The sequence below is a fragment of the Chlorocebus sabaeus genome, chromosome 17, assembly GCF_047675955.1.
Source record: "Chlorocebus sabaeus isolate Y175 chromosome 17, mChlSab1.0.hap1, whole genome shotgun sequence".
Classification (NCBI taxonomy): domain Eukaryota; kingdom Metazoa; phylum Chordata; class Mammalia; order Primates; family Cercopithecidae; genus Chlorocebus; species Chlorocebus sabaeus.
Window position 1 is genome coordinate 18,427,297 of NC_132920.1, and position 23,458 is coordinate 18,450,754.

Sequence of the window (23,458 nt, forward strand, 5' to 3'; positions counted from 1 at the left end):
AGCTCCCAGAGAAGCCTGAGTGTCTACTACGTGCCAGGTCCTGTGATTGATTAGATGCTTGTAGGGAGCACGAAGAGGAGCAGATATAATCTAGATCCTGAAGGAGCTTCTAGGCTATAGAGGAGGCAGGCAAATTGATAGTCATTTGCAATGCAGCATGCTGGGCGCTACATTGCTCATGTGTACAATAAACATCTGGTGTTACCTGTGGTCATCATAGAAAGGTTGCCAAGTAGAGGAGAAAAACCAAGTCTTCTGGAGAATTTGGGGAGGGGGGGAGGTTGAATAATTTATAAAACTCCTTCTGGATAGTCTGATATCCTAGTATGTCCCCAAGTGAGAAGGCAATACCACCAGCCTCACTGCTATTGAGAATCATTCCATTCTCCTTCCTTTTGATGATTTTATGTGGCTTCCTTTTAAAGGGGAAAAGAATTGGAACTTAATATCAAACTATTTTAAAATTTCCTTTATTAGAGTCTTACCAAAACTTATACAAACATGATACAAGGTACTAAATAAGCATATTTAGGCATATATCTCTTAAAGAATAAGAATACCACAATAAATATACAAACTGAATATTGATTAAAATTACAGACCGATAAGGCCAGGTGTAGTGGCTCATGCCTGAAATCTTAGCACTGTGGGAGGCTGAGGTAGACAGATCACTTGAGCTCAGGAGTTTGAGACCAGCCTGAGTAACATGGCAAAACCCTGTCTCTACCACAAATACAAAATAGCCTGGCATGGTGGTGTATACCTGTGGTCCCAGCTAGAGGCTGAGTTGGGAGGATCGCTTGACTCCAGGAGGCAGAGGTTGCAGTGAGCTGAGATCGCACCACTTCACTCCAGCCTGGATGACAGAGTGAGACCCCATCTAAAATATATATATACACACACACACACATATATATGTGTGTGTGTGTGTATATATGTGTGTGTGTATATATATATATAAAAAATAAAATTACAGACCAATACAATTTAAGTTAACATTAATGTGATGAGTGATGTTTAACTTTGGTTAAATTGCTTTTTCCAGTTAGGCTCTGAGTTTGATGTGTTCCAATGACTAAGTGGTAATTCAGTGATCTTGTCACCTTTCTCTGTTGGAATCACTAAAAATTTTGATGTGTTCAGCAGTCACTGGGCCCAGATTCTTCTCTTTTTTTCATTTGCCTGTGACAATGATAGCACCCCTACCTGGCAAAGCAAGATGGCACCACAGACCAAGGGTTAGCACGGACACTGGGTGGAAATAGGGAATTTCCTGAGGTGCTCCCAGGCATGCTCTTAGTAAGAGCATTGAATAAACATAAAATGGGGAAAATCTTGCCATGAAAAACTCTTGGGTTCCCAATAATACACCCTTGCACCCAGTTTGAAAAATACAGTGCGAGCTGGGCCTTAGGATGCTATGAGGGCAGACGGGCTGGGTGTGCTGCCGCACTAGGAGATGAGGCAGGGAAGGCTTCTGGAATAAAAAGGGCTGAGGGACGACTACTGTCAAACCAAGGTCTCTTTTAAACTGTGCTTATATGGCTTGCTGTTTGATTTGGTGCTTTTTCCTTTAATCATTTGGCACCAGGTTTTCCTATCAGTCCTCTGATGTCCTCTGTGGTTGGCAAACACCTACAAGGGGGAGGTTGGTCACCTAGGTAATCTCATATTGGTGAAAAACCCAAGGTATCTGAAAGGGGTTTTGTAAGAAAAATTTTAGGATCAGACTATACCAGGAAACAGCTTCGTGCCTAGCTGTAGGTTGTTAATTTGTTTGAATTTTTTCAAACCAGATTACTTTTGGTGAGTTGGATAGGCTTTTGAGTAGGGAGAGATACTATCTTGGGTTGTACTAATAATTTAACTCAACAGCATCTAACAAAGGCAGCTTTATTCTTGGATCATGTATACAGATCATAGTCTGAAGTGGAATAAACAGAATATTGGCCTCAGTGTGAGATGTTATTTAGAACACACTGGAAACATTGTGATGTCATTGTGCACTGAGGCAGGGAAATGTTAGTCTACATTTTATGGAATATCTACTTCAATGTTTGCATTGTACCTGGAGTGATAAAAAGCAAAACAGATACTCAAGGCCTGTCTGGGTTTTGGCCTTTAGGCACATTCCCCCTCATCACCTTCCTTCCCACTTGGCTGAGCTATGGATGAGAAAACCTAGGTCAATAGTTCACCAACTCAGCTTCAAGCCAGGTGGGCTGACAGTCCTCCTTTGACCACAGGACCCCAGTGCCCGTATCCAGAAGCATCTAAGATCCTGGAAATCAACTTAAATTTTCAACGAATGGGCCAGTTGTGGTGGCTCATACCTGTAATCCCAGAACTTTGGGAAGCTGAGGCGACAGGATTCTTTGAGCTCAGGAGTTTGAGACCAGCCTGCTTGGGCAACATAGACCCCATTTCAATCAATCAATTAATAGCTGAGTGTGGTGGCAGGCATCTGTAGCCTCAACTACTCAAGAGCTGAGGTGGGAGGATCACTGAGCCCAGGAGTTTGAGGTTTGCAATAAGCCATAATTGTCCCACTGCACCCTGGGCAACAGAGCGAGACCCAGTTTCAAAAAAAAAAAAAAAAAAAAAAATCAACTAACGGCTCTCATTACCTCCTTCCTCTCAACAGTACCTATTCTCTTACCTATTCACCTCACCCTCAGGAAGCTTTTCTAAGGTTCCTATTTGTCTATGGACTTTCGTTTCTGCTTCCTGCCTATTCAGAAACATCTATTCCATTCTCCAAGTATACTTTACGTTTGCATACCTCTTTTCACTTTTCTCCATTTTCCCTGAGATCAGCCTAGACAGGTGATATTGTCCCATTTTTATAAATGAGAGCACTGTAGCTAGAGAGGTTAATGACTCGCTCAAGATGCAGAGGAGACTTTAGAGCTTGTGCTTCAACCTGGATGGTTGGAATCCAGTTCCACTGGCTATTCATTAGAATGCTTTATTTTTTCTTAGAAAAAAACCTTAAGAAGGGCATAATTTTGTGATAGAGAATGAGGAACTATATAGTAAGTTTTTAAAAATATACATATGTTCCCTGCCCGCTCCTGTGATCTGTTCTTGGGTGGGTACATAGTAGCTTTATCTTTACACTGTGACCCTTTTTGCCGCATCCATCATAATAGGTGAGAACGCCTTATATGAAGGATGCCTGTGACTTCGGTACATCGGAATCTAATACCCTTGAAAGGGGTCTAGGAGACACCTGTTTCTGAGAAGATTCTATTGCATACAATTCATAGACTCTCAGAGTTGGAAGAGACAATATGAGTCATCTGGTTCACCAGGTGTTTGGTTACATTTTTGGTTAGATTCCATATGAGTCCTTAAAGCGTTGTGGAGTGAGTTTGATGAACAATCCTTATTGTTTTGCATGACCCTTCATGGCCTAAAAATAATTCTGTGTTTTACTAAACTAATGAAATGTTGACCATTCAAAAGAAAAAAGTTTTTTTTTCCTTGGGTCCTTTGGGTTTTGAGATGTTCTATTTGAAACGTTTTCCTTAAAATTTGTTACCTGTTAAGAAAATTGCATATTTAAATATCTGTTGAATGCTACTTAATAAATGTAATTTTCAAAATGTAACTAAATGATGGTAGTTTTTTAAAAATATATTTATTATTTTATTTTGCCGTTCTTGCATTGCTATAATCTGTTTTTGTTTTCTGTGTTTCTCTCTTTATAAGCTAGATACCAGTTTTCCCCCTAGAATTGTTCACCATTTACCTATGTTTTGTATGACATGCACATCGGATGCATGTCAATGTTTTCAGTTATTTTGCACTTTTTAGCCAGAGATACAGAAGAAGAGAGGGACACTCGAGATTAAATATTTTAGTGAAAGTTAATGGATGGCATTTAACAAGCCTGGGGTACTTGAAAATTCAGTAAAAAGCAATAAGTAGGGCTGGTTGTTTCCCCTCTTTGCCTTTGAATTGAAGTGCATGTGCACACTGATGGAGTGTCAAGTGCCTGTGTAGGACTACTTCGCAACCTGCCCTTACAAATCTCTATCTTGAACCACTGTTTCTTAGCATTAAAAATAAAGTGTATATGTACTTAAACCCTGGAGTCAGTGTACAGAGGTCTAACTTCTCACCCCAAAATCATGGGTCATATAATATTGTGGTCAGGAGAGTGCTTATAGGAAGTTTCAAAATTCATTTAGTTGATATATGGTGGTTTGCAGTGTACCTAGGAACAGTACATTATTAGTAAGAGGCACATCCATTATAAGCTCTCGGGAAGGTGTATATTTCAACTTAACACATTTGCAGTTATATTTGAAATGAATGTGTTTGCCTAAAAGGACTCACATAGTATCTTTAGTTCCTATTTAATGGTAAACTTACTCTGTAGACCCAAATGTTTCTAAGAAGAGCCTTGCATAGAGGCACCTGGGATATTCTGTTACAAATATCTGTTCTGTCTACATAGCTTCTCCGCCTTAAGTGGTTTAATTGATCCTTTGCAGGGAATGGACAAAGGACATCTCAGAAGGCCAAAGGATTAACATTTTCCCACAAAGTCTTTCATGGAAAGTCTAAGAACAGGAGAAGAGGAGTAATAACATGACCTATTCTTCTGTAATTTGCAAACTCATGAAAGGCTTCCATATATAAATTTCGTGTGTGTGTGTGTGAAACCCTGTGAGGTCACTATAACAGGTATTATTGTCCCTACTTTTTAAATTAAGGAAAGCAAGTCTAGGTGATAGGCTAAGTTGTTTTCCCATTGTCACCTAGTAAAGTGGACCCTTCACCCTGGTATTAGGATCTGAAGTTCTTTGCACTGTTCACTTTATTTTCCTCAAACACCTTCCCCTTGAGCCTGGAAACTATATCTTCCAGTCTTTTTACTTAAATTTATTTAAGTGGCTGCTGGGGGTCAGCGGGAAGATCAAGGCAGTAACAATGGAACAGGTGTGGCTGGTGGAAGGCTGAGATGTCCTCAGCAGCAGAACAGGATGGACAGGCTTTCACACTGTTTATTCATTTGTCCCCTGGCACAACACTCCTTTTGGTGAGCCACCTTGATTTTTCCCCTGGGTGTTCGCCTGCCCATTGACATTCTTCCTCATATTTCCTTGCTTCTGCTCTCCTCTATGTCCCACTGCTGCTGCTGGTGGATACCATGTTTGGCACAGTAAATCCTAGAGCAAGTGATTTTTCACCCTTCTGTTGAACAAGAAGGTCAGGGTTAAAACACAGTATCTCTATGGCGGTCAAGTGCAATGGAGGAGTGACCACAGAGGATCCCTGTTCCCAGATACCTTTTATTCCTCAGTTTATACTAAATCATGAGCATTTGTGCATGTCTTTTGAACATCATTTGAAGACTCTTCATGATTCTGCACATTCTATCGCATAAATTTAGCAACATTTATTTCAGTCTTCTATTTTGGGTCTTTAGGTTATTTTCTAGTTTTTGCTGTGGTGAGTATTATAGAAAAAATTAACTCCTTGGAGAAAAAACCTGTTAACTATTTGAAGAGATACAAGTCTGGTTTAAATGGTTTGCCCTAGTTATTGATTCATCAGTACATTGTAAGTTATTTATAATCAGATAAATACATGATTAGTTTTCTGAAGTAATATAATAGTGATATTAGTTTTATTTTCAGATGGAAAAAATGAGTAAAGATGGTCAGTAACAGGGATAGATTTCATAATTACATCATCAGTATTCTGACCCTAGAATTTTACTTTAGGCTCGTGCTTTTTTAAAACGTTGGTGCAACAACGATATTTTTAATGCAGTAAGTTGATACATAAATGTATACGTTTGAAAAATCTAAGCCCAGTTGTAAATAATCACTACTTTGTAAGAGTCACTGCTTCAGTGGCTGGCTTATGTATTTTGGTGGAATGTACTCCTCAAACATTTGAGCTTGACCTTTTTTTGTCATGCATGTAGAAAAGGTTTACCAATTATGAGCAAATTAGTAGAAGTTGAAGAACCAATTTTGGATTACTTAGAGGTTTATTTCCTGGAACTACTGCCTTCAATTTCTTGTGCGGACGGGTAGAGAGGGATAGGGGGAGGCATTAGAGGTTTCCATGAAGCTATCAGTCCCTCTCCTAACTTCTCAGTCAGACTCACATCTCCACCCACTGTCCAACATCCAGACACAACAGGCAGTGAGCAGACCTACTTTGTTCCTAGTGTTCTCCCTTTTCTCTCTGGGTTTCTTTTTTCTTTTCAATTTCTTCTCTGGGCTTCTTTTTTTCTATTCAGTTCCTTCTCTGGGTTTCTGTTTTCTATTCAATTTCTTCTCTGAGTTTCTTTTTTCTATTCAATTTCTTCTCTGGGTTTCTATTTTTCTATTCAGTTCCTTCTCAGGTTTCTTTTTTCTATTCAATTTCTTCTCTGAGTTTCTTTTTTCTATTCAATTTTTCCTCTGGGTTTCTTTTTTTTTCTATTCAATTTCTTCTCTGGGTGTCTTTTCTCTATACAGTTTGTTCTCTGGGTTTCCTTTTTTCTATTCAATTTCTTCTCTGGGCTTCTCTGGGTTTTTTTTTTCTATTTAATTTCTTCTTTCCCCTGGGGACCAGTGCCTTTTTTCCTACTCAAACCTCCTTTACATGGCATCCACCAAGGCCCATATTTTTGGGAAGGTCTCATTGTCTTTGAGATAATGTCTTTGGGACAATGTGTCATTGTCTTTGGGAAGCAAATTGTCTTTGCTGTCCCCAGTCAGCAGGAAGTCACCTGACTTTCCCAAATTTAACATTATCTTTTCCAGGTACATTTGCTTTTAAGAGTGGTCCTAGAAATGTCACTGCCTTAAGCTTACTTTGATTGTGTCGCTAGCTCAGTGCAAGGGTCACAGCATTCTGTTCCAATTTTTTGGTAAACTTTGATGGAGAGGACCACTAGGTAAAAATGGACTTAGGAACTCATACAGGACTTTTTCAAAAAGGAGGAGGCCTTTAGTGTTAGAAAATAGTGTTTTTTCTTTTCCTGATCTATGGTGGCTGAAATGTGTGAGCACAGGGAAATCTGACTTGAATAAACTCTTAAGATGAAGTAATACATAATTAATTGCCTGTCTGCATTCTTCCCAGAGTGATGGCTCTTAGTATTCACACTTGTGATAACTTAAGTTTCTTGAGTACAAGAGCCTCAGGACAGCCAATTAAGGAAGAAGAGGCAGTGGTGGTTCTGTTATGTAACCTTTCTGCTACTGTAATGGGATAGGTAATTGTCTTTTTTTTTCTTAACTTTCAGTGCCTGAAACAGTACATGCAGCTGGCAATCCGAGAAGGATGTGGATCTCCCATCACTTGCCCTGACATGGTGTGCCTAAACCACGGGACCCTGCAGGAAGCTGAGGTATGAATGACTGCCATTATCTTCCCCTCTTTCCTATTTTTATTATTTATTAGGATCTTGAGCCCTGATGTATTTCCCTACCAGGGAGTCTAGCAAGAAAATACAGAGGTTAACTTTTTAAAGGAGCACTTTATTGCAACATACCTTTGGATTTTTTATACAGACTGTTAAAGCTGTCATTTATCTCAGTTCTATTTACATATACCATCTTGAGTATTGAAGAACCTGTAGAATAGGCAAAAGTGCCAGAAATCAAATTTACCAAATGTGAAGTTAGGAGGCTGATATGGTTTGGCTCTGGGTCCCCACCCAAATCTCACCTTGAATTGTAATAATCCCCACATGTCAAGGGTGGGACCAGGTGGAGATAATTGAATCATGGGGGCACTTCGCCCATGCTGTTCTCATGATAGTGAATTCTCGTGAGAACTGATGGTTTTATAAGGGGCTTCCCCGCCCTTTGCTCAGCTCTACTCCTTGCTGTGGCCATGTGAAGAAGGACGTGTTTGCTTCCCCTTCTACCATGATTGTGAGTTTTCTGAGGCCTTCCCAGGTTTGTGGAACTGTGAGTCAATTAAATACCCAGTCTTGGGTATTTCTTCATGGTAGTGTGAGAATGGACTCATACAGATGCTGAATAGTGAGTCGTCTTGTAAATTGTAATACCCTAAAGATAAATAGGCAATAGAGTGAGATTTCATCTCTTACAGAAAAATGGGAGTGGGGGCATAGCACTAGGTAGGTAGATAGAATGTATGATAAAGGACTTAATAATTGGAAGCTCAATTTCAAAAAAACCCCGTGAAATTTATTGGATACCTGTATTCTAGACCTGTGCTGACTAATCCAGTAGCCACTAGGCACATGTGCCTGTTTACACCTAGATAGATTTAAATGAAATTAAACATTTAGTTCAATCATGTTAGTCAGTAATTGCTGAGTGTTCAGTCACATGTGGCTAATGGTTACCAGACTGCACAGCACAGAATAAAATATTTCCGTCAGTGCAGAAAGTTCAAATGCATAGTGTTTTAGAATTTTCAGTAAATGGTAGCCACCAGGCACTGACATTTTGAGGATCTAATGTGAGGGACCAGTGTCCCCAGACAAGTGGATCAGGACGGGCTGTAGTGTCTGTCTTGCAGTTCTCTAGAGCAGAGCTTAAGTAGTCTTCTCATTTTCTTTTTTTCTTGCTTCTTGCTTTCTCTCTCTCTCTCTCTTTTTTTTCAAGACCTGGTTTTCCTCTGTTGCCCCCGCTGGAGTACAGTGGTGCAATCACAGCTCACTGTAGCGTCAACTTCCTGGGCTCAAGTGATCCTCCCACCTCAGCCTCCCGAGTAGCTGGGACTACAGATGTGCACCACCATGCCTGGCTAATTTTTAATTTTTTTTTTTTTTTTTTTTTGAAAAGACAGGGTCTTTTTATGTTTTCCAGGCTGGGCTCAAGCAATCCTACTGCCTCAGCCTCCCAAAGTTCTGGGATTACAGGTGTGAACCACCACACCTGGCTTCATTTTCTTTGAATAGACATTTTCTCTTTGTATTTTCTCCTTATCCTTTGTTCTCCTTATCCTTTCCCCACTCTGTACCTTCTCTGTCCTTCTGGTTCTCTTTATCCAGTTTTACTGTAAAACCAATTTTACTTTTAGGCATTAAAACCACACAAACCCATAATGAATCTTAAAAATTACAAAAGGAGGCCAGGTGTGGTGGCTCACGCCTGTAATCCCAGCACTTTGGGAGGCTGAGGTGAGCGGATCATGAGGTCAGGAGATCGAGACCATCCTGGCTAACACGGTGAAACCCCGTTTCCACGAAAAATACAAAAAAATTAGCTAGGCGTGGTGGCGGGTGCCTATAATCCCAGGAGGAATTACGCCTCCCAACCCAGGAGGCAGAGGTTGCATTGAGCCGAGATTGCACTACTGCACTCCAGCCTGGGTGACAGAGCAAGACTCTGTCTCAAAAAAAAAAAAAAAAAAAAAAGAATCAAATGTTCTCTATCAACTTGCTACTGTCTTTTTCAGTGATAAAAATATGTGGTAGTGGTGATTGATAATCATTTTGAATTGAGAATGGAATAGAAGATTATATTGGAGATGTGGGTAGCTGCATCAGTTTGCATAGGCCTCCCCCTTTGAAACTAAATACCACACACATGAATTGGACTGTACCATCTTCATTTCTAACTTGCTTTAGATCAAGATTTTATTGCATACAGTTATAACATGTGGCTTATGATCTATGTATTATTGAATATGCCACAATGAGGTTCATTCACATATGCTTGACTAGGTTCTATCTCCACGACTACTACTTCCTTCCACCCTTTAAAAAATGTTTAATTACACAGGTAACACATAAATATACTTTGCTTGTTAAAAATAATTCTGATTAAGCATGGTTCCCTTTGTCCTGCTGCTATTTATATTACAACACGTGATTCTTCATTCTTCATTGTCTTACCAAATGCATTTAAGTCTAACATTTCTTCATCTTCAAAGGATGGCAGGAATGTAAGCTCTTTCCTCTGAGCGCTTCCTTATGCAGGTCTAACTTACAAAATTGGCTGTGCTCCATGTATCTGCCTTCTTGATTTTTCCAAATTGTCTCAGCTGTGATTATGCCTCCTAACTTTTATCTATCAAGAGTAGACTCCTTAGTGACGCACTTAATGCCCAGTTCAAGTACAATTGTCCATGGGTTCTGTGTCCATGGGTTCTGCGTTTGGGGATTCAACTGCACATGGAAAATACTCAGAAAAAAATATTTTTACTGAACATGTACAGACTTTTCCTTGTCATTATTCCCTAAACAATACAGTATAATGATTTACCTAGCATTTGCATTGTATTAGGTATTATGAGTAATCTAAAAATGATTTGAACTATACAGGAGAGAGGATGTGCATAAGTTATATTCTAATTCTACCCCATGTTATTTCAGAGACTTAAGCATCTGAAGATTTCGGTATCTATGGGAGGTCCTGGAACCAGTGCCCTTCAGATACTGAGGGATGACTCTACTGTTCCCTTGTATAGGAAATGGTAGAAAATGGCAGCTTCCCTTTCAGTGTCATGGAAGCTGTTGAGAGATGGTGACTCAGGAGGACTTGTGGCTAGAGGTGAACCCACCAGGAGCCAGGGAAAAGTAAAACTTTCCTCTATTGCGTCATCTGGTACTTTTAGCTTTTGCTCCGCAGAGCTTTTCCAATGTACTTGATCTTGTAGTCGTGTCCAACATGAAATTATGAAAAGCAGGACACAGATTGTTTATTCCAATAGCATTACTTCAGGCAAAGCCCTTACTTGAAGTTAGTAGCCCTGTTAAAAAAGGTGATGTCTAATTTAAGCAGTTCCCGTATAGTTTATTGAAGTGGCATCCATCACTTCCTGGGAAAGCCTGAACCATCTGTCTGGGCTGTGTAAATTTTGAGTGGTGAGTGCATATACCTATTTGAATAGTACCTGCCATTACATGGCCTGAGATTTTTAACTTCTTCCAATTGCTAGGTGTCAGTGGAGGGCAGGGAAGAGCTTCTCACTCACTAATCTTCTTTCCTAGCCCTGGAACACTGAAATCACCAGCCTGCCTTTTACTGCTAGTGCCCCAGTGTGCACCAGAGAAAGGGTGGGTGCAGCTGCTCTGCCCAAGAATGGAGGCTTCAGAATTTCTATAGGAGGGGATTTAGGGCAGGGCCCTCTGGAGACCTGGGTTAGAGGTATGGTGGAGGAGGGATCGAGTACTGGGGAATTTGAAGTTATGTTTGCAAAATAAATATAGTTTTTACTCAGATTGCATGTTTATTTGGGTGGCTTTGGGAAAGTTGGCTACAGTGATAGGGAATCCAAGTGTTTTTCCCACATCCTCTGCCTCCACTTGCCATCTCTTAACATTCTTCCTTCCCATTATCATGGTGGGAAGCTGGGGCAAAGAAAGGATGAGAATGCCCAGGCAAGAGGCCATATTCCTGTTACTGTGGTGTAAGGATCTGAATGGGAAGGGGTGAGTGTGTCTGTAATAACCTTTGGCTGCAATATGTGTTGGCTGGAGAAAAGTAAACCTTTGGGATGGTGGGGATAGAGGAATCTGCCAAGCCAGAGTTAATAGATATTTTTGAGTTTCCTGGCTGAATTACATTTTAGAAAGTATTTAAAACTTTGTTTTAAAATGTACTTAAAACTGTGTAAGTGGGTAATAAGATTTCTAAGATTCTTCTTTAACTAATGGCACATACAAAACTAAGCCACAATGGGTTGAATGTGTCACGTGAGTGTATGGATGTGTCCCTTTTACTTATGACTGAGTGAAGGGAGAAAAGGCAGGGGATGATATGTGGAAAGATGATCTTGGTTAGATCATGTACAGAGACTTCTGTAGCACGTGTGAAACGAAGAACAGCGGAAGCCGCCCTCTCCAGTGGACTGCGAAGATCTGTGGTCCTGGAATTCCATTTCTTGCCTTCTGCCTCTCAGACAGTGATGCCCACATGTGGTTTCTAATCAGGACTTTTTATCTAATATTCAGTTGAGAGACTTCACCTTGTTAGTTTCACTCAGGTGAATGGGTGAATGTGCTGTTTTTCTTCTCTGTTAGGAAGACCAGCTCTCGTTCTCTGGGTTATGAAAACATTTTTAGTTCCTATGTTAATGTGATTAGACATTGTTCCGCAAGGTGAGTGTTATTTCCCCCCGCCTTGCATTTTGCAAGTCATAGCATCCTCCAAATTGCCCAAACCTTGACAGGTTGTAATGATCTACTTACTAGTGGTCAATTTCATCTCCAGATGCACTGATACGTTTTATTATTTGTTTGCCCTGTTTAATTTTTTAAAAGCGGCCTGGCGCGGTGGCTCAAGCCTGTAATCCCAGCACTTTGGGAGGCCGAGACGGGCGGATCATGAGGTCAGGAGATCGAGACCATCCTGGCTAACACAGTGAAACCCCGTCTCTACTAAAAAATACAAAAAACTAGCCGGGCGAGGTGGCGGGCGCCTGTAGTCCCAGCTACTCAGGAGGCTGAGGCAGGAGAATGGCGGGAACCCGGGAGGCGGAGCTTGCAGTGAGCTGAGATCCGGCCACTGCGCTCCAGCCTGGGTGACAGAGCAAGACTCCGTCTCAAAAAAAAAAAAAAAAAAAAATTTTTTTAAAAGCAACTGTAGCAGAAGCATGATTTGAAGGACCAAACCTAAGTGAAGTCTGGGCGCCTTTTCCTTCTGTCTGGGCTTTCCAGACTCTGATGGGTAACCTTTCTCTAAAGCCTATCCCCAACTTCTGTTTCACTTTTTTAATTGAGTGTTTTTTTCCTAACTAAAACGCAACATACATTGTATTTATTAACGTTTCTTATGGGCACTCATACCACTTTTGGCATCAATACTTTTGTGGCGAGCAGGCTCCCCTTTCTGCCTCTCTTTTTTTTTTGCAGGGGGGTGGGGGGAGGTGGGTAAGGTCAGTGTTAGTGTAGATGATGATGCTTCTTTAAATGCGATGATCGTGGTTAATACTGATTAACACGGTGTGCCTCACTTTTCATTTCTTCTTGGTTGTGTATGTTAGAGAGATTAATTCACAGTTATGTGTAACTGTTACAGCACTCCTGTGTGTAGGTGTGGTCTGGCTTCCCTGGATATGGTCTGCTGGGGATGGAATGGAAAAGGGAAGACATTCAGCTGAGTAGGAACTGAGTAGTTTTTCTTCTTCTTCTTTTTATTTATTTATTTATTTTTGAGACAGAGTCTTGCTCTGTTGCCCAGGCTGGAGTGCGGTGGCGTGTTCTCAGCTTACTGCAACTTCCACCTCCTGGGTTCCAGCAATTCTCCTGCCTCAGCATCCTAAGTACCTGGGATTATAGGTGCCCACCACCATGCCCGGCTAATTTTTGTGTTTTTCATAGAGATGGGGTTTTACCATGTTGGCCAGGCTGGTCTCAAACTCCTGACATGAAGTGATACGCCCGCCTTGGCCTCCCAAAGCGCTGAGATTACAGGCATGAACCACCTTACCTGGCCAGAACTGAGTATTTAAGAAGGATCATAAGGTTCATTTTTATTAGAAATGAAACAAAACAAAATAGTGATTGTGAGCTAAAGTTAGTAACTTTTGTTGTTATTATTCTGATATTATTGCTCTTACTCTATTAACATGAAACTGAATGTATTTTATCTTTGAATTAAAGTTTGGGTATTGCCCCCCTTTGGAAAGAATTTCTAGAATGATGATGAGGAGCAAAAGTTGTCTTTTGTGCTTGGATGGGAGGAGAAATAAATTTCTGTTTAACATTAAATTAGCACAGCTTTCAAAGGAGAAGTAGCAAAAATTAACTTTGAAGACCGTTAAGTAGTTGATCTGAGGATAGTGGTCTCATGATAGCTGAGAATTACCTAGAGAGCTTTGCTTTTACTGCTCGAACATGGATTTGGTTAGTAATGAATTAGAAGCCACTGAATAAACTAAATGTCTGTAGTCTATGCTGACTGAAATTTAAAAAATGAATAAATAGAGAAGGGACAACTTTCTCTTACAGTGGAATTTTAATCACCAGTACAAAATGAATGATGGAAATAGAAAAATCACTAAGCAAATATTACAGTAATAATTATTTTTGGCAAGAATTATCAGTAGATACAAAAATTAGCGGGCAAAGTTTGATTAGAAACAGGATTTTGCATAGTTTCAAAATATCTCCCTACAAGATATTTGTTAATTCCAAATGATGGAGAAACTGGCAGATACCACCTTAACCACATTCAAAAGTTAACATCATCAATAATGAGACATGTTGTCCTCATGTAACTCCTGATAGCCCCAAGGACACATCTGTGATATTCTTGCCAAAAATGCATAACCTCAGTCTAATCATGAGAAAACATCAGACAAATCCAAATTAGGGGAACATTGTACAAATAACTGGCCTGGACTCTTCAAACTCATCGAAGTCACGAAAGGCAAAGATAAATTGAAGAACTGTCCCAGATTGGAAGGTCAAGGAGATACCACAACTAGATACAAGTTGGTAACCTTGATTGGATCTTAGACTGAAAAAAAGACCTTAGTGGGACAATTAGTGAAATCTGAATAAGGCCTGAAGATGTTTTAATTCTATTGTATCAAAATATAAATTTCATTATTTCAGTACTATGATTATCATTAGGGGAAGTTGGAATGGCATTTAGGAACTAAATTTAGAAAGTGTTATCATTAGGGGAAGTTGAGGGATTGGCATTTGGTAACTCTATACAAGTTTTGCAACTTTTTACATAATGGTCTGGTGTGATTTTGAATGATTTGGAAATTCTCGGTTGGCAGAAAGAAGATAAATGTGTACCACAAGATACCTCTTTATAATCTGTCTTATCCTCTAGGATTGTCAGGTGTAGCAGTCAATTTTAGAGTACTTGTGAATATCCTCAAAAAATTGGTTGTAGCCCGTTTACCTGCAGCCTGATTTAGTCTTCTAATCATCATCCTAATGCAAGGATTAATATTTCAATTTTACAGCAGTAGAAATGGAGGTCTTGAGCAATAGTGACTTAGCTCCAAATGACAGTGGAACCAGGGATTTAACATTTTGTATCATTTGTTGTTGTTGTTGTTGTTGTTGTTTTTGTACAGCTCTCATCTAAAGCCAAAAGTATAATAGAAATATTTCAGAAAATTAGTTCTATTCTGCAAAATCCAACAGACAAAATCAAGGGGTAGACCTTTTGTGAATCTTACGTTTATTGCTTTCTAAGTAATTTCAGCCCCTTGAGTGTAGCTTCTGTATGTCCTGCCTCATTGTATGCCAGGCTTCCAGATCAAAGCTTTATTCATGGTAAGCTGTCAACAGATATTTAGAAAAAATGTGACTGGGTGCAGTTGGCTCATATCTGTAATCCCAGCACTTTGAGAAGCCAAGACAGGAAGACCACTGGAAGCTGGGGGTTTGAGACCAGCCTGGGCAACATAGTGAGACCCCATCTCTACAGAAAATTAAGAAATTATCCAATTTTGATGGTGCATGCCTGTAGTCTCAGCTACTTGAGAGGCTGAGGAGGGAGGATTGCTTGAGCCTGAAGTTTAAGGCTAACGTGAGCTGTGATTGTGCCACTGCACTCCAGCCTGGGTTGACAAAGTGAGACCTCATCTCCTAAAAAACAATAATAATAGAAAAGATGTAAGTCTAAATGAGGGGAACTAGGGAAGAGAATGGTGCATTCTGTGGGTGTCTTCATCCCAAAAGGACAAAATAGAATGAGAAGCAATGTAATTAACTTCTTGTAATCACAACTTTCAATTAAAAAATTGATTTACCTTAGTAAGTCTTAGTTCCATACAACCTTTGACTTCAATGAGAAATCCTAAGTAGCCTAAAATACCAAAAATTAGAAATCTATGATTTCCCTGTTGGCAATAGTGTGTACTCCAATGAAATTTATTTTTCTAATTTAAAATTAAACATCCAGCTCTACAGTTGTTTACTTTTTACTGCATGAATTTCTGTCATTTTTCACATTAGCATTTCATCTGTATCTAAAACATCTTCTGTTTGCCTTGTTTTCCATAAACTGTATTTGACTTTTCTATAAATTGCTCATCATCGAAAAGAGAATCAGAATTTTTAGGGGTTGACTTTGAAGGATTTAAAAGGAGGTCATCAATCCACAAACTATTTTAGATGAGGGTGAGTGGGGTACAGGACTGTCTCCTAGAATCAAGGAGGGTGGTTGGTTAAAAAAAGATTCATAGAATAGTATTGAAGTCTCTTGGGCCCGGGTGGTATCATCCCCAAGTCATGTTGATCCAGCAGTTGACATAGCATTTGTTTGTCTTCCACCCATGATGCATTAGTGACAAATTCAGGAACTGAACTCTGGTTCCTAAATGCTTCCTATCACTTCATTTGCCTGTACCTTCCGTCTCCAGCTCTGAATTTTATTTGAGACACCTTTGTCTTTCAGGAAAGATGTCTGGGTAGCATTATAACAGATGAATAAACCTGACTTTCAATGTAATGAAAGTCCAACCATACCATTGAAAGAACTATGGTAAAATACATATAACATGATATTGGGCATAATTTGTTTTTTTGTAAAAATGCTAAGGAGCTTTAATTTAAGGTACCACATGAAAATGCAACATTTTCTCCCCAATTGGAGAAAGAAAATTTGGATAAAAATGTTTTTATAATTAAAGTTATGTTTTACCATACTTTATTTGGAATGAGGAAGACCAAACTTGTTTTGTGGTCCTTTATACATTTTAGCTAACTTAGATTAATTTGTGAAATGAATAAGGGAAAGGATTAGATTTTGAATGCATTATAAAAGGTATAATATTTGTTAAATACAATTTTAGCTGCATCATTTTCTTACTCCAGTGTTCTCAAAGCAGATGTCCTTTCCTTAGTTGCAAGAATGTCAATGTAGGTATATTTTGTGCCAAAAAAAGTTGATGGTTTAGAGTTGGAATTGTCAGGGCTAAAACTCTGTCCTGTATCAACTCACTGGATGTCTGGAAGGCTAATATCAAATCCTTTAATTTTCTCATATGTAAATCTTTAAGTTATGTCAATATGTTTACATTTGATGTCAATGGAATTAAAATGTTTAGAATGCTGGTTTAAGAGCAGTTAGCTTTTCCTGCATCTGCCTTTAAAAATGACTAATTTGAAATGTCGTTCAGTTAAGTATGAATTGTTGTTTACTAGTAAACCTTTGGTTTATATTGCCATCTGAAATGGAATAGGAGTCTAGTTGCAAGAAATATTTTAGGCATTTCTTTTCTACCGGGGTCTGGGATGTCAATGTCCGATAACCGAGGGCTCCAGGAAGTGACTCTTGTCAGAATAAACGATTTTTATATTGTTTAAAAGGTAATCTTTCCTAGGTGACAAATGACATTTGCATAATTCCTGAGATGCTGTCTACCTGACTTTAGTTTTTAAGGATTCCAAAGCTAGAACTATAACTTCAAAAATTTATTAAATGAAGATATAGAGAAAGGAAGCATCTTCAATATGTGAATATGAATAGTGTTAGAAGTCCCTGTAATAACATTTTGTTGTCCGGTCTTGGTAGCTACTGACTGAAGGATAGAAGGTGATCAATGAGAACCCTTGAGCAGTGATTCTCAGCTGTGGTGGTGGAGTGGGGATGACCTGAAAATTGTTGCATGTGTTTTACTACATGAACAGTGTAGAGAAAAAGAGGTGTGCAAACAGTTGGTGTAGAGGAAGTATAATAAGCAAAGCCAGAAAGAGAAATCAAAAGGCTGGTAACTCAGGGCCCTATGATGACTGAAGTCTCAACCTTTTATGTCTCTGGTTTCAGATTGCCTGTTTGGTACCTGTGGACCAGTTTCAGCTTTATCAGAGGTTAAAATTTGAAAGAGGTATGAACTCTTCTTTTTTTCCTGATGGTGAATGTGGTTTTACATGTGTCATTTTTACACTAACCCGCATGGAAGATAAAGGCAGCTGTCGGCTGTCAGCAAAGCCACACAGGTACTCCGAAAGGAGGATACTGTAGTTGCAACATAAAATTTCAAGCCTCTCAGCTACCACCAGAAAAAAATGCAGAATAGAATGAAACTTTCCTTATGTTGTTTGTTTTGTATTTTTAATTTGGCTTATGTAAGAAAGGTTTTGCGAAATTTAGATGGCTTTGTAATCACAATAATACAAAAGAAAGTGACTCGCAAAATGGGTTTTACCACTAATTTTCAATTCTTGAAGATCACTTGGAAACATTACCAGCCAAAGCATCTTTATTGCTCCTGAAAATACTCACCACCTGCTTTTTTGATACTACTTTTGTAATCATGTAATAACAGACTGTGGATATGTATCATTCTTGTGCAATTTACAATGTATTGGACTGATTTTCTTTCTGACTTTGGACTTGGGAGAACTTATATAGCTTTTCTATTTAGCTATAAGAATTATGTTTTTACTTTGGCTTTTGACAGGTATTTTTTAGGAGTCATTTCCCTCTTGTCATACCCTAATCTATTTTTGAGGTAAATGGACTATTTCTTAGTATCTCAGAAGTAGGAAAAAAATGGTTTCTCCCAGAACTCATTGGACTGGTATAGTCTCATTGAGTATATTAAACTGAAGCCTAGCATGAACATAAAGTTTTCTGATTGCTAACTTTTAAATATGGATTAGTAAACTCTAGAGGTGAGGGTGAGGGGGGAAATGAATATTTGTCATGTGCCAATAAGTTTGGTCAGTACAATTATTTTTATCTCATTTACTTTTTACAACTACCCTGAAAAATAATTCTTACAGGAAAAAAGAAAAAAAAAAAACATAAGAGTATGAATTGGGGTAGAGTAGGAATGCTTGTTGGGGATTCATAGGTTGTTAATCGCAACCTTAGATCTAGATCTAGCTTGGTCTTATAGGAGAAGAACACTGACTTTGTTTTTGCGTGTGTGTTTTTTTCTTTAATCCAGCAGCCAAAATCAGATTCATCTCATGGGTGGATTACTTAACTCATAAGGCTGGTATATTAAGCTAAATTTACAAAAAAAAAAAAAAAAAAAATCTTGGACTAGGTTGTTTGAATTCCAAATGGTGGGTATGTTTTTGCTCTATATCCAGATGGGAAGTAGGAATAATAGTTTATAATGTTGACCATGGAATCAGAACCAGGGAGTCAGACGGATTTTAGGTTTAATGGATGATGATGTAATCTGATGCTTCTGTCCTGTGATAAGTTAATGATGGGGGTAGTTAATATTGACCCTCTCTAATCCATCCACATGGGCTGATTAGATTGAGTATTTTAACGCCAGATGTGATAGCTAAAGATAAGAGCATCAACCATCTGCCCTGCCATTTTCCCACTTTATCCCAATATCCTCCACTATAAAAATCAATTACAATTAGAACATGGACATTCCCAGTATTCACCTTGTGGATGACTGGCTGCAGCAAGTACCATGATTTGAGGGCTTTTACCTGGAGAAAGCCTAAAGAGTTAGGTTGGATTTTCAGGCTGCTGCTTAAATGGTGAGATGTGACCTATCAACCATGTCAGGCCTACTCAGTCACTGGGACTCAGTCTATTTATAGTATTCTCATGCCTCCATCAGCACTTCTCCTCTCCCATGACTGCCTGTTACTTCCCCGGCTAACTTCACTGCCCCATATGTCAGCAACAGGCCTTATTCCTAATTGTTTTACATTTGAGGTAACACATCTGTTACCTTAAATGGCTTTTTGTAATTAGAATTATTCTAATATTACCAGGAATTACAGCTTTCTGTGGGTTGCTTCTCACTGATGAATATAAAGTTTTGGTTTATTTTAGAATGGTAGCTAAGAGCCTGAGTGCAATTGCAGGCTCCACCACTGGTAAGCTGTGTGATCATGACAAGGTCCTTAATATTTCTGCATATCAACTTCGTCATCTGTGAAATGGGGATAATGAGCATCTCTAAACCATAGGGTTGTGATGAGGATTATGTGAATTAATACTTGTAAAGCACTTCCTGTGAGTGCTTCCTGTGTCTCAATGTTCAAAATTTTAACAGTCGTTGGCAATAAAAATAAGTTAAAGGTAGCACCTTTAAATTAAATTATTCTCAATGTTCTTCTCCTGTACACTTTTTTTCCCCATGAGATAACCATACTGTTCTTCAGGAAACATCATACTGAAATAGATATTATTGATTGTCTTGTCAGTGGGATTGAACACTTGAAGTTAATTGGCAACGTCCATCTTTATATGGGGCAAGGTAGATGTGGAAAATCACTGGCCAAGACTTTCACTCTTTCCCTAGATAGTTAGTGGTTGGCTTTTTGAGTTTTCAGGTAGGATTCAAACCTACTTGTGACTGGCTTATTCTTTCATTAGACATGATAATATGTTCAGTCTGGCTACAATTAAGTTGGGCAGGCCTCTGAGCCAGTCTGTCTTTCTTAGGTGGTGATGGCATATTTCTACTTTGCTCTGTTACAAATTGATCAAATAGTTTTATTCATACATGGAATTTATTTTTTTTTTCTCACGAGTTCTAGGCAGATGCCCCACTATGGATCCCATGCATTGACAATTCATGTTGTTGTTCTTACTTTATAGATGAAGAAACTGAAAACAGGGCAGATTGAGACTTGCCTAGGACCACGTAGACTGTGGCTAACCTTCCTCATCTATACAAATGTTAAAATTCTATACTTTTCTTTTTGTTATTAAACATATACCTAACATAAAAGTTGACATTTAAACCATTTTTAGATGTACAATTCAGTGACATTAATCACATTCATACAGTTAGGCAGCCATCACCACTGCTTCTAAAGCTCTTTCGTGATCCCAAATTCTGTAGCCGTTAACCAATAAGTCCTTATTCCTCCTCTCTGCAACCCCTAATAACCTCTAATCCACTTTCTCTTACTTGCCTATCCTAGATATTTCATATAAGTGGAACCATACATAGCTGTCCTTTTGTATTTGTCTTATTTACTTAATAAATGCTTTTCAAAGTTCCATTCCTGTTGTAGCATATATGAGAATTTCATTTTTTAAGGCTGAATCATCCATTTTATGTTTTTAACGTCATTTTGTTTATTCATCTGTTGATGGACATTTCAGTTGTTTCCACCTTTGGCTGCTGTAAGCAATGCTGCTGTGAACACAGGTGTAACTATCTGAGTTTCAGCTTTCAGTCCTTTTGGGTAAAGTAACTGGAAGTGGGATTATGGGATCATATGGTAATTTTACATTTATTTTTTGAGGAACTGCCAAATTGTAAAACCCTATAATTTAAATATAAGTTTAATTAGACATCTTACTGTCATAAAGTATTGCAGTGTGTTAAATTTAGTGACCTTTTGATTTAAACCCCTTATTTTATGAAAAACGTAATTGAGGCCCAGAGACAATTTCCTCTTAGGCGATTTTGTTTTTATTTTATTTATTTTTTTTGAGATGGAGCCTCATTCTGTCGTGCAGGCTGGATTGCAGTGGCACGAACTTGGCTCACTGCAACCTCTGCCTCCTGAGTTCAAGCAATTCTCCTGCCTCAGCCTCCAGAGTAGATGGGATTACAGGTGCCCACCAACACACTTGGCTAATTTCATATTTTAGTAGAGATGGGGTTTTGCCATGTGGGTTAGGCTGGTCTTGAGCTCCTAACCTCAGGTGATCCACCCACCTCGGCCTCCCAAAGTGCTGGGATTACAGGCGTGAGCTACTGCGCCCGGCCTCTTAGGTGATTTTGGAAGGCAATTTGTAATCATGTAATTCTTCATTACCATCCATTATAATTATTATTGGAAAATGGACATTTCAAGTAAGAGTAAATTTAAGTTAATACAGTGATACGTAATGGAATTTACATGGTTGGGATACACTTTATCTAATTCTATCTAAACTTTATCTAAAATATGTAAAATAGACTTCTTATCTACCTCAAACTCAAGACCTTCATCAGCTAGGTGACTTTGAGATCTATGTTGTGAATATATATTTAATGTGAAACCATTTATAAGGGGATATGGGGGTACATTAAATACCCACTAATATTGTTAATGAGTTAAATGACTAATTGACTGAAAGAAAATCTCATTGCTGGACTGTGAGACAGAACTGTAGAGATTGCTGCTGCTCTGGAAAAACGTAGAATCAGAGTAGATGCAGTACTATTTCTTAGTTATAAAAAAATCATCCTTAGTTTTTTCCAATCAGTGTCTGCCAAGTTCTTTCAGTCTTTAGCTTGTTGTTCAGTGTGTGAATTGTCCTCTGCTTTGTGTTACGTATTTGATTAGCTTGTCCTTTATGTCTTTGTCTTCAGCTAAGTCTGACAGAAAATATTTTGAATAGGATTGCACAAAAATCATCCTGCTGCTTATGCAACTCAACGAAACACTATCTGATATTGGTTGGTTATTCTACCCACTTTCCACCCATCTGCAACTTTTCCTCTGGCTACCACTATGTTTCTGGCTTTCTCTTTCTGCATCAGTTTTCCAGTATTAACAAGGAAAAGGGAATGCTAAGTTTGGCATGGATTAATGACCACTGCTTTACTTTCCAGTGGTTCTCCAAGTACATGCCTGATGATTAATGCTAGAATTTTTCTTGCCTCTTGTTTCCAGAGTCTACTTTTCCAAAATAGTTTTTTTTTTTTTTGAAAATTGGGTTAAGATGATCCATCTCGAGTTCTTAAGCACTTTTCGTTTTTTTTGTGACCCTGTTTGACTTTCTATAACTGTTCCTCGCTAGGGTGATGTATCTGTTCTTGAATATTTATTTATATTATCATATAGCAGTTTAAGAACTCTTACAGAGGGGTTGTGTCCTATTGTTCTCCTTTATTTAAAAAAGTGAAATAGGAAGTTGTCTTTCTGTTGTTGTCTGTTAATTTTACTGGCTTCACTCCTGTATTCATTATTTCCTTACTGATGTATTGCGTGTCTATCCTATGCCAGGTGCCGTTCCAGTGCTTCTTCAAGCTGTGGTTCCATCTTTCTTTGAAAGCCCTTTTGTTCTCAGCATTCTCCTCAAGCCTCCTTTCATTTCGTGTCTTCACATTTATGACATAACTCTAGTTTCACCTTACTCTTTTATTTCTCCTTGGTGAAATGCTTCCACCCCAGCTTTTGTATCCGATCATAAAAGGTTTTATTCCATCAGAGCTCCCTATGTAGTTATGTAGTTTCTTTTAGTGATTTTTCCCCTATTTTTAGACTGTGTGATGCTTAAGTACTTTGCTCAGTTTGATTTTTTTTTTAAACACCTCCCATATCTCAGTCTACTAAAACAGTTTTTTTTATTACAGCTGATAATTAAATTAAGTGCATGGTGTTTCCCACAATAATAAAAGTTCGTGTGATGTCTTTTTTGGCACAATGGTGGAGAATGACAGAAAAACCACTCCTGCTAGGAGAGAGAATGTACAACAGAATCAAAAGCAAACTCAGCATATGTAATGCTGATGGTGCCAGGTGGGAAAACCAAGGGTTTTAGACTGAGATTTTGAAAACTGAAAGCAATCATTAAGGTCAGATATGGTCTTTAGGTCTCATGGCAGTTTTAATTTCCCAGAATGTTTCTGTTTCCCAGTAATAGTTAGAATACAGAAGTAGAAAATAGTTTTAAAT

The 23,458-nt window shown here is 38.7% G+C and overlaps 1 protein-coding gene across 4 annotated transcripts in view; it reads left to right on the forward strand.

Moving 5' to 3' along the window:
- The window catches only part of RNF144B (ring finger protein 144B), a 192,802-nt gene that overhangs the window by 145,947 nt on the left and 23,397 nt on the right, over window positions 1–23,458 (forward strand). For all 4 annotated transcript variants that reach the window (XM_073005684.1, XM_007973589.3, XM_007973587.3 and 1 more), the window contains exons 3-4: window positions 7,259–7,363; window positions 17,676–17,736. In XM_073005684.1, coding sequence (XP_072861785.1) covers window positions 7,259–7,363; window positions 17,676–17,736 — 166 coding nt within the window. The remainder of the gene's footprint in view (window positions 1–7,258; window positions 7,364–17,675; window positions 17,737–23,458) is intronic.